Source organism: Jaculus jaculus, chromosome 4 (assembly GCF_020740685.1).
Source record: "Jaculus jaculus isolate mJacJac1 chromosome 4, mJacJac1.mat.Y.cur, whole genome shotgun sequence".
Classification (NCBI taxonomy): Eukaryota; Metazoa; Chordata; class Mammalia; order Rodentia; family Dipodidae; genus Jaculus; species Jaculus jaculus.
The window spans coordinates 32919511-32941458 of NC_059105.1; the positions used below are offsets into that span (position 1 = coordinate 32919511).

Here is a 21948-nt window from a genome sequence, read left to right on the forward strand (position 1 = left end):
GCATTCCATAAATTTTATTTCCCTTTATTCCCTTCCTTTCCTTATCATCTCAAACACCGTGTGACCCAAGAAGCTTACTGAACAGCTGAGGAGGCCTGTGGTGACTTGCTGTCATCTCAATTCATAGAGCAGAGCCGCAGGATGATCTTCTCCAGCTGTTATTCATACAATAGTTTCTTGAAGAGTAAATTATGAATGAGCCCAAATTATAAAATGCAGCCCAGAGTCTGAATCAGGTTATAAAATACATTAAAGCTAATGAAAGATCTAATTTGGAAACAGATTTAGGGTCTGCAAAGCTTAGCGATTGGTGTAGTCGGATACAGAATTCAAACTTTACTTCATTCATAATTTCCCAAAGTTGCCCATGGAACAATGATAGGAAATGTCAATTGCAAATCTGATGTAGACCTACTATTGTTTTTTGTTAAATAATAAATGCTGCTTGTTTTTTTTTTTTTTAAATACCAGGATTGGCTTGAATACTGAGATTGCTGTCCAGAGTACAGAATGCGAAAAGGCAAACACTAGAGAAGGTTAAACATTACTCACTCCTTCTTCAGCAGGCGTGGTGACTCATTGAGAGATCGTATCATGTCTTATTCTTTATTCCTCTTCTCCCAATACTGAGATCAAAGCTTGCATGACTCCAATTGTCATCCACAGCCCTGTTCACTCAGACCTTGGTCTTGTCATTATTGCTTCCAGTTCATTTCAGCCTTTTCAGTAACACAACATATATGAGTACTTGGTTGCAAGCAACAGGATTGGATTTGAGTTTATTTATGCAAAATTTGAATTTGAAATTTGGAATTTGAAAAGGGTGGTGGGAAGTGTGGCTGTGAGGGGTAAAGTATGGGTGTCTCATACAATTGAAAGGAAACTGAGCAACAGAAATGACTGAGAAATATAAAAGAAGTAGATTCTCCATTTCAAGATGTGCCAAACCATCTCATCAAGCTCCACTAGGGGGATTGGTGAGGACCTTGCTCAAGGAGTACAAGAGGGAAGCTAAGCTCCATTGACCCGGCTGTACTGTTTTACCATCCACCTAGGAAAGGCAGGGTAGGCTACGCATACATATTGAATCAGACTACATGCTGAAGGTCAGAGATACTTCTCCTGAAGGAAATTGGGATTCTGTTGTCGAAAGGAGAGGAAGATGGATCACAAAAAGTAATAATTGTTGACTAGGCTGTACAATATTCCAAGAGACATTTATAGAATTGATAGTTTGCATCAAAATGCTTATTATGACTATGATTTTCAAATTGAATTTTAAAAATTCATAACTTAAATTTAGTGCCCTCTTATTTGAATCATTGAAAATAATTTGAGAAAATTCTACAGTCTTTATAGATTGGATCAAAGATGGAAGCAATTTCCTTGAACAACAATTTCAGGTGGAGATTAAACATAGGAATTGTAATGGTGAACACTTGGGCCTTCTGAGCTTCCCTGATAACATACTTTATAATCGTCACTGAGTAATTTAATTTGTCCAGTCTTGTAAATCATAAATAAATATGTAAAGTCTATGAAAATTCTGCCTTGCCTGCAAAATGTGCTTGTTGTCAGCCAGTCCTGCCAATACCTGCCTTGATCCCACTGGTTTCCCTTATAGATAGGATTTGAGATACATGGCAAGATATCTCAAATATTTAACCAACATGGCTTCACTGGAAGCACACACACATGTTCAGAGTATGAGAAGAAGGAGGAGACGGTTTTCTCATGAAGCTTAACATAATTTCTACACAGAGCAGGTGGCAAGAGGATTTTTTTTTTTTTTTTTTGCAAATAAATCAACCTCTGTACTCTTCCAGGTCAATAATACTTTCTCATTTTACTGGGGCATTTGAATTATTGACTGTGTCTTCATTCCCTAGAAGGAAAATTGGAGGAATTAATGTTTTTAAAGTAGTTTTTTAAAAAATCTTTCTACCAATTAGTATTGTTTGATCTGTTTTCTTAATCTTGGCTGTTTGGTAAAATGGGATAGTGACCAAAATTACTAGTTATACTTACTTCAGAAGCAACTAGCTTTCTGGCAATGACAAGACCAATAGTGGTTTTTAGTGTTACAAGCTAGTTTCAACATACTCACAGAGCCTACTAGCCCAAACTGGCCTAACACAAACAGTAAGGACCCAGCATTTGACCATCTTCATTCCTGAGCAGATTCTTGTAAAAATACTTGGGAGCCTCGGGATATGCCTAGTCTGCTAGTATGCATAAGGCCCTAGTTTTGATCCCTAGCACAGAAAGAAGGGAGGGAGCAGGAAGGAAGGGATGAAGGGAAAGCGAAAGAACAACTGGGGAGATCCAGCTTTCCAAACTGAGCACATAGGTCCATTTGAATTAGGTGTGCTTTTGAAACTGAACTTAAATATTGGGAGGGAAAAAATAATTTAGTAGCTCAGTACTTTTCAACAATATTTTATTTGTAGTTATTTATTAGAGAGAGAGAGAATGGGCACACCAGGGCCTGCATCCACTGCAAATGAACGCCAGACACATGAGCCACCATGTGCATCTGGCCTAAATGGGTTCTAAGGAGTCCAACCGGGGTCCTTAGGCTTCACAGGCAAGCACTTGACCGCTAAGCCATCTCTCCAGCCCTCTCCAGCCCAACTTTTTGTTGTTATTATTTTGTTTTTTGAGGTAGGATCTTGTTCCTAGCCCAGGATGACCTGGAATTCACCATGTAGTCTCAGGCTGGCCTTGAACTCACAGCAATCCTCCTACCTTGTGTCCCAAGTGCTGGGATTAAAGGCATGAACCACCACTCCAGGCCTTTTCTGAGAACTCTGAAAGCTGTTTAACTCAATAAAAATAGATTTTGGAAAGCCATGTTTGCGTTCTTTTTGTGTTTGTTTTGTTTTGAAATAGAGTCATACTCTATAGCCAACACACTGGCCTGGAACTTAGTATGTAGTCCAAGCTGTTTTTGAACTTGAGGAAATCCTACCTTAGCCTTGCAAGTATTGGGATTACAGATGTGAGCGAGCTATCACATTCAGCCACACTGCAGTTTTCTTTTTCTTTTCTTTTTTTTCTCTAATGCTAGAAATTGAACCCAGGGTCTTGTGCATGCTAGACAAACACTAATTCTCAGCCCATTGTATTCTTTATTAAAATAAGCAAACACCACCACCAACAAAGCATCTCCACAAATTTTTGAAAGAAAAAGCTAGTGGTATAGATTACAAAATGGGAGGGCTTAGAATTCTAGGTAAAATTATCATTTTCTGTTTATGATAGCTTTGAACAAGACTACATACATAATTCCTTTGAAAGCTTTGGTTTTCTTATCTATAAGATGAGGAAAGTACATATTTTAGTCTTTATGGTAAAAATTAAATAATGCTAATGTATGCAAAGGCTTGTGAACTTCCTTGCATATCATAGAATCCAGCAAGTTATGGCTATTAGGATAGAGACTACAGACCTAGAATGCAGACAGAAATATTTATTTGCTCTTTTCTAGGAAATAGAGCATCATGGTTTTTTTCTCTTTTGGTGAACAGCAAAATAATTCTTGGTTCATTCTTCCTTCCAGGAAAGAGAGGTGATTCCCCTTTATCATATGATAACTTTTATTTGTTCCTCTTCCCACTCCTCCATTCACTTCTTTTGTTTATTTAGTTACTTTATAGCTTTGTTCTGTAGTCTGTCTTACATCTTCCAGCCTCCGATATAAGAAAGACAGTTTATTTGATGTTGTTTTGCATCATAAAGTGCTAATTCAAGCAGTTATAGGGTCTGAAGAGATGGCACTCCTTTTATCAGGTTGCCAATGGCTAATAGCCATCATGGTAACTTTAAGTATAGATTATTATTATTATTGAATGCATAGCACCTTGGGTGTTTGCCCAGCATGTCCTTGCTAACTCAGGGTCACAGGCAAAACGTAATTCTCTGCCACAATTCAATAAGACATGAGATCTGCATGATTAAAATGACCTTAGCATTTGGAATCCCAAAATAATGGCACTTCAAATTAAATTAAAAATGGGTTAGATTGCTTGCAATGAATAATTGCTGTTACCACTTACCATTCTTCTTGCTCCCCTCCAAAGTCTTTATTGATTTCCTTGTTGCTCAGATGCTGAGGATGTCTGTCCTATTGTGAGGGAGAATTTAAGATGCTTACAGAGACTTACAAAATTACTGAATTAATGGGAGGGGGCTGAGGAAGGGAAGAAAATGAGTCAATTCATCCTCTCTCTCTTCTTTCCTTCACTTCTCCTCCCTGCCCCCACCAAGAGAGGGTTTTGCTGGGATAGACACTCTCTTTGATAAAAACCCCTGCAGAATTCTTTGTTCTGCACTCACTTTCTGGGTGAATGTGCTTACTCAGGCCATGAGGCCACTGGCCCTTGGACAACTCCAAGTCCTTTGCCCTGCAGCAATGGTGATGGCCATATAGACCATTTTGATAATTAAATTCCCAGAAAACCTGTTCTGAATCACCCAATAATTAACTAAATTTGTATTTGGATGCTGTTGCTGATGAGAATCAAGCAGCAGGCCATAATGCTTGCAGCTTCACCCGGATTTTATTACTTTCTTGGGCCACCAGGGACCTTCTACCTCCCTGGGGGGACACTTTTCAATTTAATTATCCCATCCTCATTTAGCCTAAAGAGTAATAAATAATAGACAAGTACTCCCCCTCCCCCTATTTGCCTCTCATGGATAATGACTATTACCAATAACAAAATAATCAAAATCCAAAATAAAACCACACAGCCGGAGAGGTGGCCAGATAAGAATGAAGGCAGAGAAAGGCTGCAAGAGCTGGGTGGGAACATGGGCTCGCTAAATGTGATGACACAGTGTTCTCCTTTGCGTTCAGCTATGAGCTCAGTGGCCAGGAAGAAAGGGGATTACTGCTTTCATGGGTAGGATTTCCGCAGCCCCAGGACCGGCCCTTACCAAGCACATCCTCCAGTTACAGAACCCATAACAAGGAAGGAAGTCTTTTTTTTTTTTTTTTTTCTTTTTCTCTTACACAGAAGGTTTGGAATGTGAAATCCTCCCAGGCAGGCAAAGAGATGATGTAAGCTCATTAACAAAGGGAATCCAAGGACTGATGTCACACCCTCCCCTGAGAGCTGATTTAATGATGAAAAGAAGAGAAGGTTTGGCCAGACTTTGAACAGTGGTGAGGAGGGACACGACAGTCCAGGGTTTTTCTTCTTCCCTTCACCATCAGAGAGAAAAAGGCTCCTGCTAAACAGATACATAGTAAGCGTTTACTGCATCTCAGGCTCTTTGGACATCTCACAAGACCACATGCAGCAAGACAGGCCTCCTTAGCCTCTTTTGCTGAAGGAGAGATGGAGGGAGGCTGGTATATGTAAATTAATTTATGCAAGATCACCTGGTTTCCAAATGGCAGAGCAAGGATTAGAATTAAGGTCATCCTGACCCCAAACTCAGAAGCTCTTTAATCCCACCATGATACTCATAATAGAGCCCCAGCAAAATGGAAGAATGAGTTTCAAACTACAAAATCATAATTGAGATATTTTGGTGAAAGGGGTCAGAAGAATTAATCTGATTTTGTGGATAAGATAGACAAAAGGACATACAGGATCCAACTCAAGTTTCTTCTGTCAACCGGAAAGCAGTTAGAATTTAGTGATCTGGATGTTGTACCCAAATGTCTACTCAGGCTCTCCTTCTGGGTTTTCCTTTGGCTTTTCTAGTCTATCTATGCAAATTGGAACTCATCATCTTGTACCAGCTATTAATGGTACTCCTTTCTCTCTCTAACCTACTCTCTGGTATATGTCCTTTTTTAAAAAAAAAAAATAGTTTAATTTATTTAATTGAGAAAGAGGCAGATAGATAGAGAGAGAATGTGTACACCAGGGCCTCTAGCCACTACAAACGAACTCCAGATTCATGTGCCACCTTGTGCATCTAGTTTACATGGGTCCTGGAGAATCAAACTTGGGTCCTTAGGTTTGCAGGCAAGCACATTAACTGCTAAGTCATTCCTCCCTTCCCTCTATGTCCTTTCTTGATTTATGGGCAATGTCTTTCAGTTTCTTCACTTCAGGCCATTTTGGGACTAAACCCCAAAGTATAGCACTCTGTCCTGCTGAGTATTTTAAAAGGAAATGTGTAGGAAAGAACAGGAAGAAATGTCTCTGACCTTCTTCTCCTTTCTACCTCCCTCCCCTGTTTTCTTTCTGTCAGTTACAGAAACCAGTTCATCTACCCCATAGAGGGACCTAGAAATTGGAACTCATCTTTCCAAAAGCAAACTATAAGCCTCAGAGAGATCACTCTCTTTTCTCCCTTGAAGATTCTGGCTTCAGAGAGTCTTATTCCACAACCAGGAGGAATTGATATTATACAGAAAACTCAAAAAAAAAAAAAAAATGGACAGCCCTGCAGAGTTTCCAATCTTTTGCCATTAAATCATTTTCTTTTTGCCCACTTATGTTTCTACACAGCAGTTTATTGAGCCTAACTACAAAATTGTCAATATTCCCTGGGTTATTGGGTCTTTATTTCTGAAGGTTCTTATGCCATAATTTTGATTAAATAAGTCTGGTTTTTTTGTTTGTTTGTTTGTTTGTTTTGTTTTGGTTTTGTGTTGAGCCAAAGTCTCACTATAGCTCAGGCTGACCAGGAACTCACTCTGTAGCCCAGCCTGGCCTCAAACTTAAAGTGAACCTCCCAGTGCTGGCATTGTAGGTGTGAACTACCATGCCCAGTGATTTTTTATCAAGCAAGCACCTTTAATTACTGAGCCATCTCTCCAGCCCACCAGTGATCTTTTGTTGCTGCTGTTCACCTGTCTTTCCTTATAGAAGTGACATTTAAGAGAGGTGAAGATATGAATCATGCCTTTCTATCCCTATAACAGGAGCCTAGACATACTCTGCATTTCTCCCTTTATCAAAGCCTCCCCTGCATCCTCCCCATCAAGTAAGTCCTTGGTTGGGGCACCGCTCTTTGCTCCACTGTATCAGTACTCTATTCTGAATTGCGTAGACCACACTACTACCCACTCTCACGCTGCCCAACTCTGTTCAAATTGATGGCAGGTAAGATTCTCTAAAAACTCAAGCCTAGTACCTAGTGCCGAATGGATAGTTGGCAAAACAAACTGCCAAATGGTAAAAACAATTTAAACACAGATTGGCTCTTAAGTACAAATAATCATACGGCAACAAATCAGCCAAAAAAAAATTACTTGGACTTCTTTAAATTTAGGTTAAATATATCCACAACGTTCAGTGAGTTTTGCCAAAATAGCTACCTATGTAAATGACACTCCAAGAAATATAGGACACTTACAGCATACTGGATATCTTTCCCTAATGACTAATAACATTGAGTACATTGCTATATTTTTATTGGCCATCCATATTGTTCTTTTATGAAGTGTCTGTTTTCCATCTATTTTAAATTTTAGTGGCCCTTTAATTGTGAATTTCTAGTTCTTTATAAATTATGAGAACTTTGTCAGATAAAATTAATGTGAACATATTTTCTGAGACTGCTTTCCCACTTACATAATTGTATTTTCTGAGGAGGAGAAAAATGTGAATTTTATGGTTTCCATTTTAATTTTTTTCTTTCATGAATAGTGCTTTGGAGTCTCATCTAAAATAAAAATCTTTGTTAACCCCAAGACTCATTCTTTCTTTCTTTCTTTTTTTTTTTTTTCCCCTACAAGTTATACAGTCTAAGCCTTTTAGTTTGGATGTAGTGGTTGTTTTGAATTGTGTATGTTGAAAGGGCAAGGTGATAGTTAAAATTTTTTTCAGTACCATTTGTTTAAAAAAAAAGTTTTTTTTTCATTACTGAATAAAACAACAACAACACAGTTAGCTTTGTTTTCATTTATTTCCATTTCTGGATTCTGTTTCATTGTTTCCATTTCTGGAGTCTGTTCTGCTCCAGTGGCCCTTGGTCAATCCTAACAGCAGTTCTACACTGTTCACTATTACATGTCTATAGTAAGTTTTGAAAACAGAAAATACAAGTACCCCAAGTTTCTCAAAATTGTTTTACCCTTGGGCTGGAGAGATGTCTTAGCGGTTAAGTGCTTGCCTGTGAAGCCTAAGGACCCCGGTTCAAGGCTCAGTTCCCCAGGTCCCACGCTAGCCAGATGCACAAGGGGACGCACGCGTCTGGAGTTCATTTGCAGAGGCTGGAAGCCCTGGCGCGCCCATTCTCTCTCTCTCCCTCTATCTGTCTTTCTCTCTGTGTCTGTCGCTCTCAAATAAATAAATAAATAAATAAATAAATAAATAAATAAATAAATTTAAAAAAATTGTTTTACCCTAATTTACAAATTATTCTATTGCTTTTCACAAAGAAAAATCAACTTGAATTTTGATTGAGATTGTGTAGAATCTTAGCAATAGTGATTTTTTTTTTCCTATCCATGAACATCCATTTCTTCTTTATTTTCTAATATCAAGTCTTGTACACCTATCATTAAATTTATTCTTAGGTATTTGATGGGTGTTGATGAAATCATAAATATTGTCTTATAAATTTATTATGTTTTCTGCTGGGATATAGAAATGCATTTTATTTATATTATACACAATCATGTGCATATATAAATAAATTTAGTTTTGCCTTTCTTCCCTTACAATCTTTGTGCTCATTTCTTTTTATTGCCTTAAGACTTTTAGTACAATTTAAATATAAGTGGCGAGAACCTGCATTTCTCCTAACATTAGAGAAAAGACAGCCAGTAATTCACCACTGAGTATTATAGACACTTTAAGCTTTTTATAGATTCCACTTATCAGGGTGAGGTTGAGACAGGTTCACACATATTTTTAGTATACTGAAAATTATTTTAACAAATGAGTGCTGAATTTTGTCATGTATTTTTTCTTTCTCTATTAAGATGATCATACAGTCTCTGTTTTCCTATTAATTATATAGATTGATTTTCAAATATTAATCTAGCCTTATATCTCTGGGCCTTCATTAACTACAGCATTTTTTTAGTGTTTCACTAAGTTCAATTTGCTAATATTTTATTAAGGATTTTTATACCCATGTTTACCAGCAATATTGATTTGTAATCATCATATAACTAATGTCCTTTGATAGGTTTTCATCTCAAGATGAGCTGGCAACACAAAGTGAATCGAGTATTTGTTCCTGCTGGCCTCCTTATTGACATTGTTTTCAAATCATGTCTTTATCAACTTTTTTTGTTGCTGTAAGACAATGATTCCAAAAACAATGCAAATTATCTCAAATAAAAATTGATAGGCCATTTGCCCAAAGTTTCAGATCCAGTAAGTCTGAGAATAAACCAATAATGTGCATTTTAAACAAGTTTTAGGTGATGTCAATTTTTCATCTATGAACCAACCTTTGAGGAACACTTTTTCACAGATTAAAATATGTATCTTTAGTTTATCATAACTTACTTAGAATTAATATTCTATAGTTTTATATAAGATATAGAAATGCTACAATAAAAATCTATTTTATCAATACTTTGGTGTTATTGTCATCATATCTACTATATGTACCTAAATGATCAAAATATATGTAATTTGTTATAAGAACACATAGTTTTCAACAAAATTAAAAAGGAAAATATATTTTTATATTTGATCCCCATATATGCCATTGTAGATTCTTTTCCTTCCTATAAATACAAAATTCTAATTGCTATTGTTTATTCATGTTGAAAAAAAACACCTTTATCAGTTTTTCAAATATCTATGAGCTGGAGTTCTCTCAACATCATTGGTCTAAAATTGTCTTTAGGGCTGGAGAGATGGCATAGCGGTTAAGCGCTTGCCTGTGAAGTCTAAGGACCCCTGTTCAAGGCTCAATTCCCCAGGACCCATGTTAGCCAGATGCACAAGGGGGCACACGTGTCTGGAGTTCGTTCGTTTGCAGTGGCTGAAAGCCCTGGTGTGCCCATTCTCTCTCTCGCTCTCTATGTGTCTCTTTCTCTCTCTGTCACTCTCAAATAAATAACTAAATAATTTAAAAAAATTTGTCTTAAAATTGTCTTTACATTTCCCTCATTTTTAAAGTGATTTTTACATATACTTTGCTAGAGAGTTGTGCTAATTGTTTTGAGCACTTCAGAGATAGTATCAAGTTGTCTTCTCACCTCACCTGTTCCTGGTGGGAATAAGCCATTTTTCTATTGAATGTGCAGCATATTTGCTTGGGCAGTCTGTCTCTCAACTTTGTAGAGCTTAACTTTGTAAAATTCTACTTATGAGTGACATCATATGGTATGTTTTGATTTTCTCAAGTTAATAGATTAATCTATTGAGATTTTTTGTCCAATGGAGGAACTTCTGGTATTAATGTTTTCTTCTCTCTCTTTCCTTCTCTTTTGAATTTCCATTTATATATATACTATTATATATACTACATGGTATTGCCAAATAGTAAATCTTTGCCCATATTTATTCTAGTTTTCAGATTGGATAATTTCTCTTGATAGAGCTTTATATTAACTCTTTCTTTAGTAGTCTTTAATGCACTGTTAAGCCTGTCTAAGGAAATTTTCATTCTAGGAGCTGCTGTTGTAAAATTTTATGCATCTTTTTTATGGTTTTTACTTTTTTTTCAAAAATTTTTTCTGTTATTTATTTTTTAGACATACATACACAGAAAGAGAGTTGGGGGGAGAAGAGAAGGGCATGCCAGGACCTCCAGTCATTGTAAACAAACTGCAGATGCATGTACCACCTTGTGCATCTGGTTTATGTGGGAACTGGGGAATTGAACCTGGGTCCTTAGACTTTACAGACAAATGTCTTAACCACCAAGCTATCTACCCAGCCCAGGGTTTTACTTTTCTGTTGATATTTTCCATTGTTTCAAACATTATAACCACATTTTCTTTTACATCTTTGAACATTGTCATAACATTTGCTTTCATATCTTACCTATTTTGTCTCAGATTGTTTTTTTCTTTTGTTTATTAATTTTGTTCTATATGATGGATCCTGTGAATAATATCATGTAAGGTCTAGAATTACTTCATATGCTTTTAAAAAGTATTGAATTTTGTTCTGAGAAACAGTTAGATAATTAAAGGAGAGCTTATGCTCTGTCAGGCTTTATGGATTTATTTATGCCAGGTATATTTTTAGTTTTGATATTAATATTGTGGTATGGTTATTTTTCAAGGAGGTGGTCCTTATTCCTGGTATGTGGTCTTTGAGGGTGTCTCAGCTGGGTGTCCCTCCTCTATGAATTCTTCTGGGTATGCGTGGTCCCCAGCATCTCGTAGCATTGCTCAGCCTCTTACTTCTCCTTTCAACTTTAGACCCACCTGAAGCTTTTCTCCTATAGCCCGTTGTGTCCTGCCATGAAAAATTCCAGCCAATCTAGCTTTCAGCTTGAGGACCTATGCTGAATCTCTACAAAGATGTAAAAGACCTTGCTTTTTGAAGATCCCCCTTTTTTTGTACTTTGCCTTAAAAATCCATACACTTCTATATCTTGAAATTCTATTCTCTGTTCTTTTAACTCAGCATAACTTGCCACTCTACTGGGGTTCCAACCTTTGACATTGTGGAGGAAAAGTACTTCCTACCTAGCAAAAAGCTGAGAAAACATTGTGTGTTTCCCCTCTTTATGGGATCACAGATTTTCACTTTGTGTTGTACAAAAATTGAGCCCTGATCACTGTTGAATGTTCCGACGTGACTTAGTTTGGATAAGGCTTCAGTTTTCATGGTAGTTTAATATTTTCATGAAATTCCATCAATAAAATATTGAGGTGCTTGCTTTAGAGGTTCAGAATTTGTACTTCTCATAAGAGTGGAAAGACATGGTGTAGTCAATGAGCACACTCTAGTTGTTGAAGCAGAGTGGCAGTTGCCTGCTTCAGAGAGAGTCTGTTTTCAGAGCTGCCAGTTCCAAGGTCATCCATGCTACTTGATTGTTGGCTGTCTGATCCCTCTATCTACTTGTGTGTGTGAAGCCTGCATGGCAGCAGACAATCTCACACATAAGAACATCCCTCCAATAACCTGAATGGCTCACTGATCACCGTGCGTTTCCCTTCATAGCTGTGTTCCATACGAGCACCCTGTTTTAGTTCTTTCTGGGGAGTCAGGTATCTCACTAAGGTAAAGAATTAAGGTAAAGAAATAAGAAACAGAGACATGGAATGAAGTTCAATTTTGCCAGTGTACCCTGGTCTTCATGCATGTGGAAATTCATTAATAAGTGGTCAGAGACCAGCCATACTGTCTGCTCCCATTCTGGTTCCAAGGCCAAGATGTGTTTATGCCTTTCAGCCAACAAACCTCTCTCTTACTTAACAGCCTCTCAGATATTGCATTCCTGGAAATTCAATGCAGCTTTGCTCTGAATTTTATACCCATAGTTTTGCTTAAAAAACTCAAGGAAATTGTTGTTTTGCTTATACAATAAACATTGGTGGCCTTTGTATTTTAAAACCAAAGCGACTTTTATTTGAATTCATTGTGTGTGTGTTTATATATCTGTGATCAGATGGATAATAATTAACTACCAATTAGTACACTACTATGTACTAGTCACATTGTTAAGTATTTTATATGAAAAAAAAATGTCATTTTATCTTTAACAGTAATCCCGTAAAATAGAAATGAATGTTATCCTTTTTGTATGCATGAGAAAATGAGGTTCAGAGAGGCTAAATATATTGCCTGAAATTTAAAAAAAAAAACAAAAAACAAAAAACAGAAAAGTAGTAAAGTTGGAATTTCAAATATCTGAATCAAAAACTCCATTAGCAAGTACTGGCCAGGTTGTGCCCTCCACTTCCTGGAGCATAATGGTGACACCAGCAGTCAGTCAACTGCAGACTGCCCACCTGCCAGCTCTCCAGCTTGCACAGTCCAGAGGAGACCTTCACACCCGGAGCTGTGCAGCACGCAGGCCTGGCTCACGCAAGCATTCGCAATGACAAGAAACCCCTCAAAGTACACGTCTTTTTAGAGTAGAAGTCAGCCAAGCATACAGAAGAAACCACAAAATGTCACAAAGAAATGTGTGAAGCACGTGGGCAGTGAGGGGCACTGACGGTTTCCTCGCTGACTCTCCGGCTGTCCTGCGTACTGACCTCACATCTGTTAGCCTTAGAAAGAGGAAGGACTGGGGTTCACACACGCACAGAAAAAACCTTTTTGGTGTTCTCAGTGCCAAAAATCCCTGGAAAGGCTTGGCTAAGGAGACTGGCTGAACCTTGAAGAGCATTTTCTCTTCTCACTCAGGGCCCTGAGAATTAAAGCTGGAAAGGGCTGAGGAGAGATTTTTCTCCAGTACTGTCATCTTACAGATAGGCTAGACAAATGAAGGCTAGAGAAGGCATCGATTCCCCAGCTACTGCCTCGGTGACAGCGGACTCAAGATCAGAGGCTAGGGCTCAAGACGAAAATAATACTCCTTGCATTATTAGCACCAGGGGGCTTTGCTGGTAAGGGCTTCAGGGTCTACTCAAAAGGTGACCCCACAATAAAGCTTCCAGCTACAGAGGTAGGAAAGAGCAAGGCATTCAGGAAGGAGGAGCTGCTGGTGGCAGAACAGGTATGATCCAATCATGAGCCCAAGTACCAACTCATAAAAACAGAACTAACTTCCCCTTTTCATACCACCCAAACCCTCATCGACATTTCCAAGCTGTCTTGAGGGATTGGAAGTCAAGAGAAACAAGGTACTGTTTGATTTCATTGGCTGCTTCTCTATTGATTAATGACAGAAAGCAGAGACATTAAAATGTAAGGATCCTGAGAAGGACACACTGTCTAGTCTACACAATACCTTGTTTGCTTCTGCACTTCCACATGGCACCTGTAGCAAGATGCATTTTTATCCATTATCATAACTGTCAAAAATCTTTGTGTAAAGGTGAACTGACTGATTTTCCTAAGATTATAGATCTACTAAGTTCAGAGAGGGGCCTGGGAGTTCAGTGTATTTTGTCATCTGTCCTATGGGCCTGCTATCATCAAATCAAATACTAATTTCGATAGTTATATCAATACAGGGAGGCAAACTGAGTTATTCTGTTCATACAAAAATACAGGCTCACTAGCCCCGTGACTATGGCTGCCCATGTACCTTCTCTAGACTTCAGTATTCTCATCAGCCAAACAATAATAATATTTGCTTCATTAAAGTAATTCAAGTATTTAATGGGCATCCTTACATTACTTAAAATGGTTTGCATATGGTATATGTTAAAGAAATATTCAGATTTTTCTTGCACTTCCTTGTGCTGACATTCAAAACATTCAAGAGTAGCAAAGATTTACAATTGATTAGATATACTCAACATACCAACAGAAATTCCGAAGCATGACTACAGTATGCCCCCATGTTCAGACCTCTTCATGACACAGCTATTTATTCAATTTAAAAATGTTGGACACACAAAAGGTATTATGTGGCTTTTCAACTTCTTCTGAGCCTCCCTAGTTATGAAGAATTAGAAATCCTTCAGGTAACCCTTTCTCTATCAATTTTGGTATGTTACGTTAATATACATATGTTTTAAAGAAAATAATTGAAAAGAGTAAAGATTACCATTCAGCTTATTTTCTGGGGTTATGATGAACTTTGGTATTTAATTATATCAGTAATGTTCTCAAGTTTGGAATTGAGAAATAGAGATACATCATAAAGATAAGGATAGAGACATCTTTTATAGCTTGCAACCACAGAAATGATCATAAGTGGAAAAAAAAGCAAAATACCAAGAATAAATAATAATGAATTAGAACCGGACTTGTAATGGGGAACAATTTTGTTAGGTCTGCCAGCTCCTTTTCTGAGAACTTTCCACTCAGCAAAGTGGGTGTGGGCTCTTATAACTATATTTATAGTGTTTAATGGCTTTATTGGTAATCACTGATTGTAACAATCTGGGCCAAGTAGTTTTCTTCTGGGAGTTTGGATGTAGGAAGGTAATCAGATTTTCTAGGAACCTCAATGTTGGGAGATGCTATGGTTTTAGGACTAGATCAAATTTCTCACCCTGTGAAGAGAGGCTAATGTAAAGTAAGAGACAAATACAGCTATTACTTGGATAGAGATAGGGACAAGTGGCCCACAGTCACGACATAGCGACCACAGCTTGCTCGGTATTTCCCGAGTCTCCATCCTCTCTTTCCTACATTCCTGGAGTTCCAGGGTTGTCGACTTCTATGAAAGACACACAGATCTTTCCAATAAATCTTTATTTTCACACATCCTGGTCGGTGTATTGCTTGCCTGTTAAAGATCCCTTTCGTGAAGTAGTATCGACAATGATTAAGTGTTAGAGGTTATTCTCTATCCTCTCTGTGTTGGAAGTGTCTGGCTGGGAAAGATGAGTTTCATATGTCACCACAAGCAGAGCAGGGTTTGGTCTGAATCCAATTCTAAGTCTCTTTATTCAAGTTCACCTGCCGTGAAGTTCTACTTTCCCTCCCATGTGCATGGATCTTGCCCAACAAAACTGGAAGCTTCTTCAAGGAGATGACTCTCTTTATCCGTCTTTTCTTTCCCTGTAGCCACTGCATTGTGCTATTATTGAAATTTTTGATGATGTTTATACAAAAAAAGAAAAAGGGTGAAAAAAACCTTTCTACTTGAATAATTTTCTATTTGGGCAAAACTTCTTTTGCCCTGATTTAGGAAATAATCACATTTCTTTCTCTCTCTCTTTGTTGCAACCACTCTCTCATCTCAGCTTTGGGTCAATGAGGAGATAGGTTTATTTAGCCAGTAATTTCCACTGCAGAAAATCTTGAGCCCAGATTGCCCTGGAAAAGCAATATGTTCTGTTTTATTTTTATATTACATTATATTTATTTTAATTGCATTCTCCATCTGGTCAAAGATGGCATTAGGCACTGTAAATGAAGAAATGAAACAAAGAGAGTTGAGCATGATAATAGCTGCGATTATTTGTAAAAATCATCTGTGGCCACAATAACCTCTGCATATGAGGTAAATTCCACTGCCCTTTTAGGAGAGAGCTCCAGGAGAATTGTGGGCAGGAAGAAAGATGAAACTGAATGGACTGACTTCTAACTCCTAGTGCCTTTTGTATGGCCCTGAGTAGATTCTTACACCCAGCGTCTTCCTGAAATCAGTCCTTGAACAATGGGAGGGACAGCACAAAATGACCCATTCATGTAGCTCCTAAGCTATGCTGGGCCTTCGATTATTTCCAAAGGAATTTCAGAACAATGTGCACGCACAGTTTCAAACAAATGTTTTGTTAATAAACCTTAGAGAAGACCCCTCACAGGAGCAGTCATTTTCTATGGTTCTGCTAATTTGTGCTGATCACTGGAAGTTTTCCAAATGAAGCCGATATGGTTGCATTGGTTTAGTGTACCTGGCACCAAATTCTGAAGTCAGAGGCCCTCGGTGAAAGGTGAGACATTCGCAGGCAGGTCAGGATGCTGCATGCAGGGTTACAGGGATGCGGAATCTTCTGTTTCTACTTTTAAATCTGAACAAATTACAAGACTCTAGGGGAGGATTTACACCGGAAAGTTTGCCAGAAACAAGTGGGTGGTGCCATTCCCTGACTGCACTCCTCTCCTCCTGCATTCCCTCAGTCTGCCACTTAGGATAGTTTATGTTTCAGCAAAACAGAACCCTATTTGAAGTGGCTTAAGCAAATAATGGGACTTGGTACTTCATCCACAGATGGGCTCAGAGGCTCGTGCCTTCAGGTGTGGTTGCCGGCAGAGACACACTGTATGCTGAGGGACTCCACACATATGAGAACCTTTGGCAACTGGAGCTGTCAGATCTTTCCTTCAGGCTGGTCCCAGGCAGTCTTTAAGAATGGGTTTTCATAGCTCTGAATATCACATCCTGATGCCAGTCAGAATAGAAAGAGAGAGTGAGAGAGAGAGAGAGGCTGAGGGAATCTTTCCTAGTCATTAACAAGACCAAGGAAATCCTTAGGAAGAGTCTTCATGATCCATCCTGGGTCATGTGTTCATCTCAGAGGCAACTGCTGTCAGGGAGGGGTGGATGGGCTATGTGAATCAACTGTGAGTGGTAGGGGTCACTCCTGGAATGGCATCTATCTGCTAGAGGAATGGGGAGAAATGTGGAATGCTGTTGTCAGAAAAGAGAGAGAAATGAATACAGGAAGCAAAGTCACAGGTACCCATTACAATGTGCAGAAGCATGACAGGTGTTACCTCCCTGCCCTGGGTGGAGCCCTTCATCTGGAAGTCTCAATGCCAACTTCAGCAGATTCTACAGAGTAATAATAGGATTAATGTAACAACAAAGGGCAGAAACAGGAACCTGCTATTCTTTAGATCCTTTGGGTCCTGAGAGGCCTGACAAGATCTGACCTTGAAAAAGCATGTTCAAATAAGGAAAATAACGTTACAACTAGAATAAAGAACACTGTTGGAGACAATCTTGGTACCCAGCCTACATCCCTTTTACCTGGATGCAGGAACCTCCCAAGCTGCTAGGTATATTAATGGCTAACAACTTAAGGTCCTGCCCCTTCTTCAGGGAATTGCACTTGGCTGATGGTGCTTTGTTCACTCCAGGACCCTCTCCTCTCCATTGAACTAATTTGTAATGTGGTTTATCTCTACAGCTTCCAATGCCTCGGGCCAACTGGAGATCCCTGAAACTCCCTCCTTGTTCAGTTTTTATTCACTTTTCATTCTTGCTTCCCTGTGAGCTCACATCTTTTGTGAATGGCATCATGGAATTTCTACAGTGGGTTCCAGGTCTACAAACTTCTGACTTAAAACAGAGGCCTTTGGTAGAAAATAGGTAAAAACAAAGTGTAAACTAACAAAGAGAGGGAGTGGGGATGGGAAAGGAGTCTCCTTGGTTCAAGGTTTCTTTGATGAAACAAGGGTTATGAAAATTAGAAAGTGCTTGAATTCATTTGGGCTTGGTTGTTTCAGGGTACAGTCACTTCTACTGCGGTGGCAGTATAAAACAGGAGGTTGTATAACAAAGAATAATGTTGGCACTAAGGCCATCTACACATCCTCCCCACTTCATCTCTGCACCTACCCACTATTTCTTCCCCCCTAGCCTTGTGGGAGCAGCAGCATGGTACCAGAGTGTTCAGCATCATCTTCCCTGTTCCTCAGGAGGATGGACTGGACTCCACCATCCCAACTTGGCTGGTTTACTTGCATTTACATGAACCTTGTACTGGCCAACAATTTTAGGCTGGGAGCAAAAGTTTGGGGTGCATGTAGCAATCACAGCCCAGAAGCATACCCTCCTGGTCACTTTGAGAGAGATGCTTCTCTAAGAAAGGCCAATGACAAATACACTGGGAGCACCAAGTACAATACTGAGTGTGACATGTCCAGGGAGTGTACTTTATAACCCCAACACCCTAAGGTGACTTCCATTCCTCCTCTCGTCAACACTGTTGGAAAGGATGGAGGCAGCATACTTCAATGGAAGGGAAGAAATCACATGCGAGGTGACACTGAAAGAGTTTAGCAGACTTTGTACCCCTCAAACAATAACATTGTATGCAATGGGATGAATAAAGACACGTAATTAGATTAACAATGATTTGCTAATAATAGTTTGTAAGAAATCTGGCTTGACAATAGTTAGTTTAAAAAATATCTAGAAATTTCATGAGTTGGTGGTACCATGTCTTGGCTTCTAACAGAGCTTTTGTCATCTCAAGCAGCATTTGTGAGTTCGGTATCCAAGTAGTAGTAGATGGCAAGAAGTTCATGTCAATCTCTGTTCTTGTCAGGACAGGGGAGTGTTCAGCTATAGACAATGTACTTTAAAGGCCACAGAAGCATTAATTCAAGAATGCATATTTATGCCACACCTACCCATTGCTAGATACTACAAACAGAGGTTTGAAAACATGACCCACAGGTTGGATGGGTTGTCTATTAATGCAATTTTAGGAGGAATGGAACTGGAAGTGTCTGATGAAAATAGAAGAGAGACTTCCAGAAACTTGTGTTTTGGTATTTAGTTCAGTTGCAAAGAGGAAGGAGAAATGATGATGTTTTCTACTGTTTTAAAAGAGCGAACACTGCACATCAAAAGCCTAAGAGAGAGAAAGAGGGAAAGAGAGAGACAGAGAGAGAGGCTGAGACTGATTAGTGCCTAGTAAGAAAGAGCTTACAAGTGATTAAGGAGGTCTCATGTGATAGAAGGGCTTACTTCTACGACAATAAGAGACTATGGTTAGCACCAATACTAGCTACCATTGACTGTACAGCCCCTATGTGTCAGGCTCCATGGTAAGTGATGCATGTTCCTTATTCTCATAAGTAACCTTGCAAGATAGAAAAATTATTACTCCTGCTTTGCAAATGAGGGTCCTGATTTCTAAGGAAGTCACATTGCTTGTTTAGGATCTCATTACAAGTGGAAGATCTTATGTCTATAATTCCCAAGTAAGGGATATAGTCAAATGAACTTCTGCTTTAGAAAGAGGTTGGATTAGATATCTAGTAACTAGTATAGTAATTTTACCAATTTACTGAATCTCGGTTTCTGCCCAGTAAAGTCAATGTTTTTGTTGAAGCCTTTGTCTAAACACTGCATACCATGATTCAAGTTGGATTTGGGCGGTGGGAGTATGTGCATTCCTCCATGAGCTCAGATCAAAAGAAAATAGATACATTAATAAAGGTAAGCTAGATAGACTGAGGAAATTACCCAGCAAAGGCAGCAAGATTGGCAGAGGACTTGTCCCACAGTAGTCAGGGAACCTGGCTTCGTGTGATCCCAAAAGTGGCAAAGGAAAAGTGAGCCTGTTTACTGGCTCTTATGCTGTATGTATGGGATGACTGGCATCCCTTTTAACCTTAAATGGTTAACCTTTATCACGATTTCACAGGCAAGAAGTCCAGTCATACAATGAGACCAGAAGTGGAAAGCCATGCAGACTTGGGATTACATTAATGGTTTCCACAAGATAATTTTGATAATAGTATTCCTGCTTAATATTTAAATTATAACTGTGTTCATTAAAAATTCCCAAAGTATCCAGATACAATGGCACATTCTGTAATCCCAGAACTTGGACAGCTGAGGCAGGACATCATGAGTTCAAAGCTAACCTGGGATACATACTGAGACTTATCTCAAAAACACACAAAAAGAAAAGAAAAAGAAAAACTATTTTTGAAGGAAAATTTGAGATTTATTTTCCTAAACTTAGGGGACTCATAAATTGGATCTCATATCAAGTTGCCAGAAAATTTACCAGCTTAGTGGTTTTTCTTCTGTTCCATGGAATGTCAGACAGTGCTATAAGGTGTGAAGTTGGGGTCCTGGATACCCCTCATTTTTTTTCCATTTACTACTTTCATCTATGTTATGTGGTGGGGAGTGTGTGTGTGTGTGAGTGTGTGTGTGTGTATGTCTTGGATTTAGAGTTTGGCTTCTCAGAGCCCATTCTTCCTTCCTAAAAGCAGCCTCCTTTCCATTCAGGGAATAACTTCCACTGAATTGCATGCATGTTCGGATGTCCTGACTATAAGCCATAGAAGCTATTATTAGCTCCTTCTACCAGGAGCTCTCACCACCCAGCTATAGTCAAGCGTGTCCTAGGCTAAATCAATTTCTCTTTCTCTAGAATACTCACAGCACAAGGCAAAAGAAATGATGGGAGTTCATTCATTGTCACATAGTAATACCAGCTGCTACCTATATATTCCAAATCACATTATCCCATTTGCCTTGCAATCATATGAAAACACTGATATCTTTCCAGGAACTTCCTCTCTATGGTTACCGTATTAGTTTCTTTTGCCTATAATCAAATAACCCTAAGTTGATAAAGCTTCACTAAAATTTTTTGGATTTTTTTTTCTTAATGAAGAGTTCCACTACTGAAACATAATGCTTTAGACCGCATAGCTTCTCCTTGACCTATGCTTCCAAGCTTGGAAAATACAGAGAATCCTTTTTAGAAATCTGGGAGTTGACTCAATAGGAAACACAGATCTAGGTGAGTATCATGCTTGCTTAAAAGGTATCTTAGCATCTTTCCCACCAACCTTCCTGAATAGTCCTGTAAAATGTAACTGTCAGAACCCAAGCACTCAGCAGCCCCAGGTTCACATGCTGGAGCTGCGTCATCTGAGCTTCCTTTGTGAGCTCCTCTCTCTCCATGCTTCTCCGTGTGTGATAGAGACAGGATCACAGTCTCATGCACTTACTGACTTTGATTGAGATGCCATTTAGGTTTGTGCCCTTTCTGGACAATGGGACACCATTTTCTATGAATAATTTCCATCATCCTGGAGCCACCTCCTCAATCTTCTGAGCTGGTGTCTATGCGTTTAAATATGGCTAATGATAGCACATGCCTGCCAGATGGCCAACGGGAACTACCCGGGATATTTGAGCACCAGAAAAATGCTTGATTTATTGAATTAGGATTCAAATCTAAAGCCATTCATGGAAAAAATAATTTAATAGCAAGGACTTATAAAAACATTATAAGGAGCAAATAGAAATTATCAATAAGGATGACTAAGCCACGAATTAGCTGAGGGTGAATCATAATTTCTTCTCACTTGAGTGAGTAGTTGGGTCACTTTAGGGAGGGCTCATGTCTTTAGAGTTTTGCCTATATGTCTGGGACTTGTGCAAAATGGATTTCTTCTGTGTGATCTCTCCCCTGTCTATTTATCTTGCTACCTTGTTTTTCTATAATATTTATATATTTTCATGATCATCTTCACCTCCACCATCTCCACTGGACCTCTCCCACACATGTCTCTACTGTGGTGGTTTGAATATTCTGTCATGCACTGCCCACAGGGGTCTTCCTTTTATACCTGCTCTCTGGGGAGTCTCCACAAGGAATGCCCATCTGTTCCAGTAGTTGTGCCAGTCTTCCTCACTTGACCACTGTTGTGCTCCTCTGAGCTACCACCAGCTCCATTCAAAGCCCAGCACTACACTGGACAAAAAGTTCCTCATGTTCTG

At 38.9% G+C, this 21948-nt stretch overlaps 1 protein-coding gene across 1 annotated transcript in view; it reads right to left on the bottom strand.

Moving 5' to 3' along the window:
* Cpo (carboxypeptidase O) overlaps positions 1-21948 on the bottom strand; it is a 111890-nt gene that overhangs the window by 14401 nt on the left and 75541 nt on the right. Inside the window, exon 11 of the mRNA XM_045148361.1 lies at positions 4059-4126. Within this exon, the coding sequence (XP_045004296.1) occupies positions 4059-4126 (68 nt within the window). The remainder of the gene's footprint in view (positions 1-4058; positions 4127-21948) is intronic.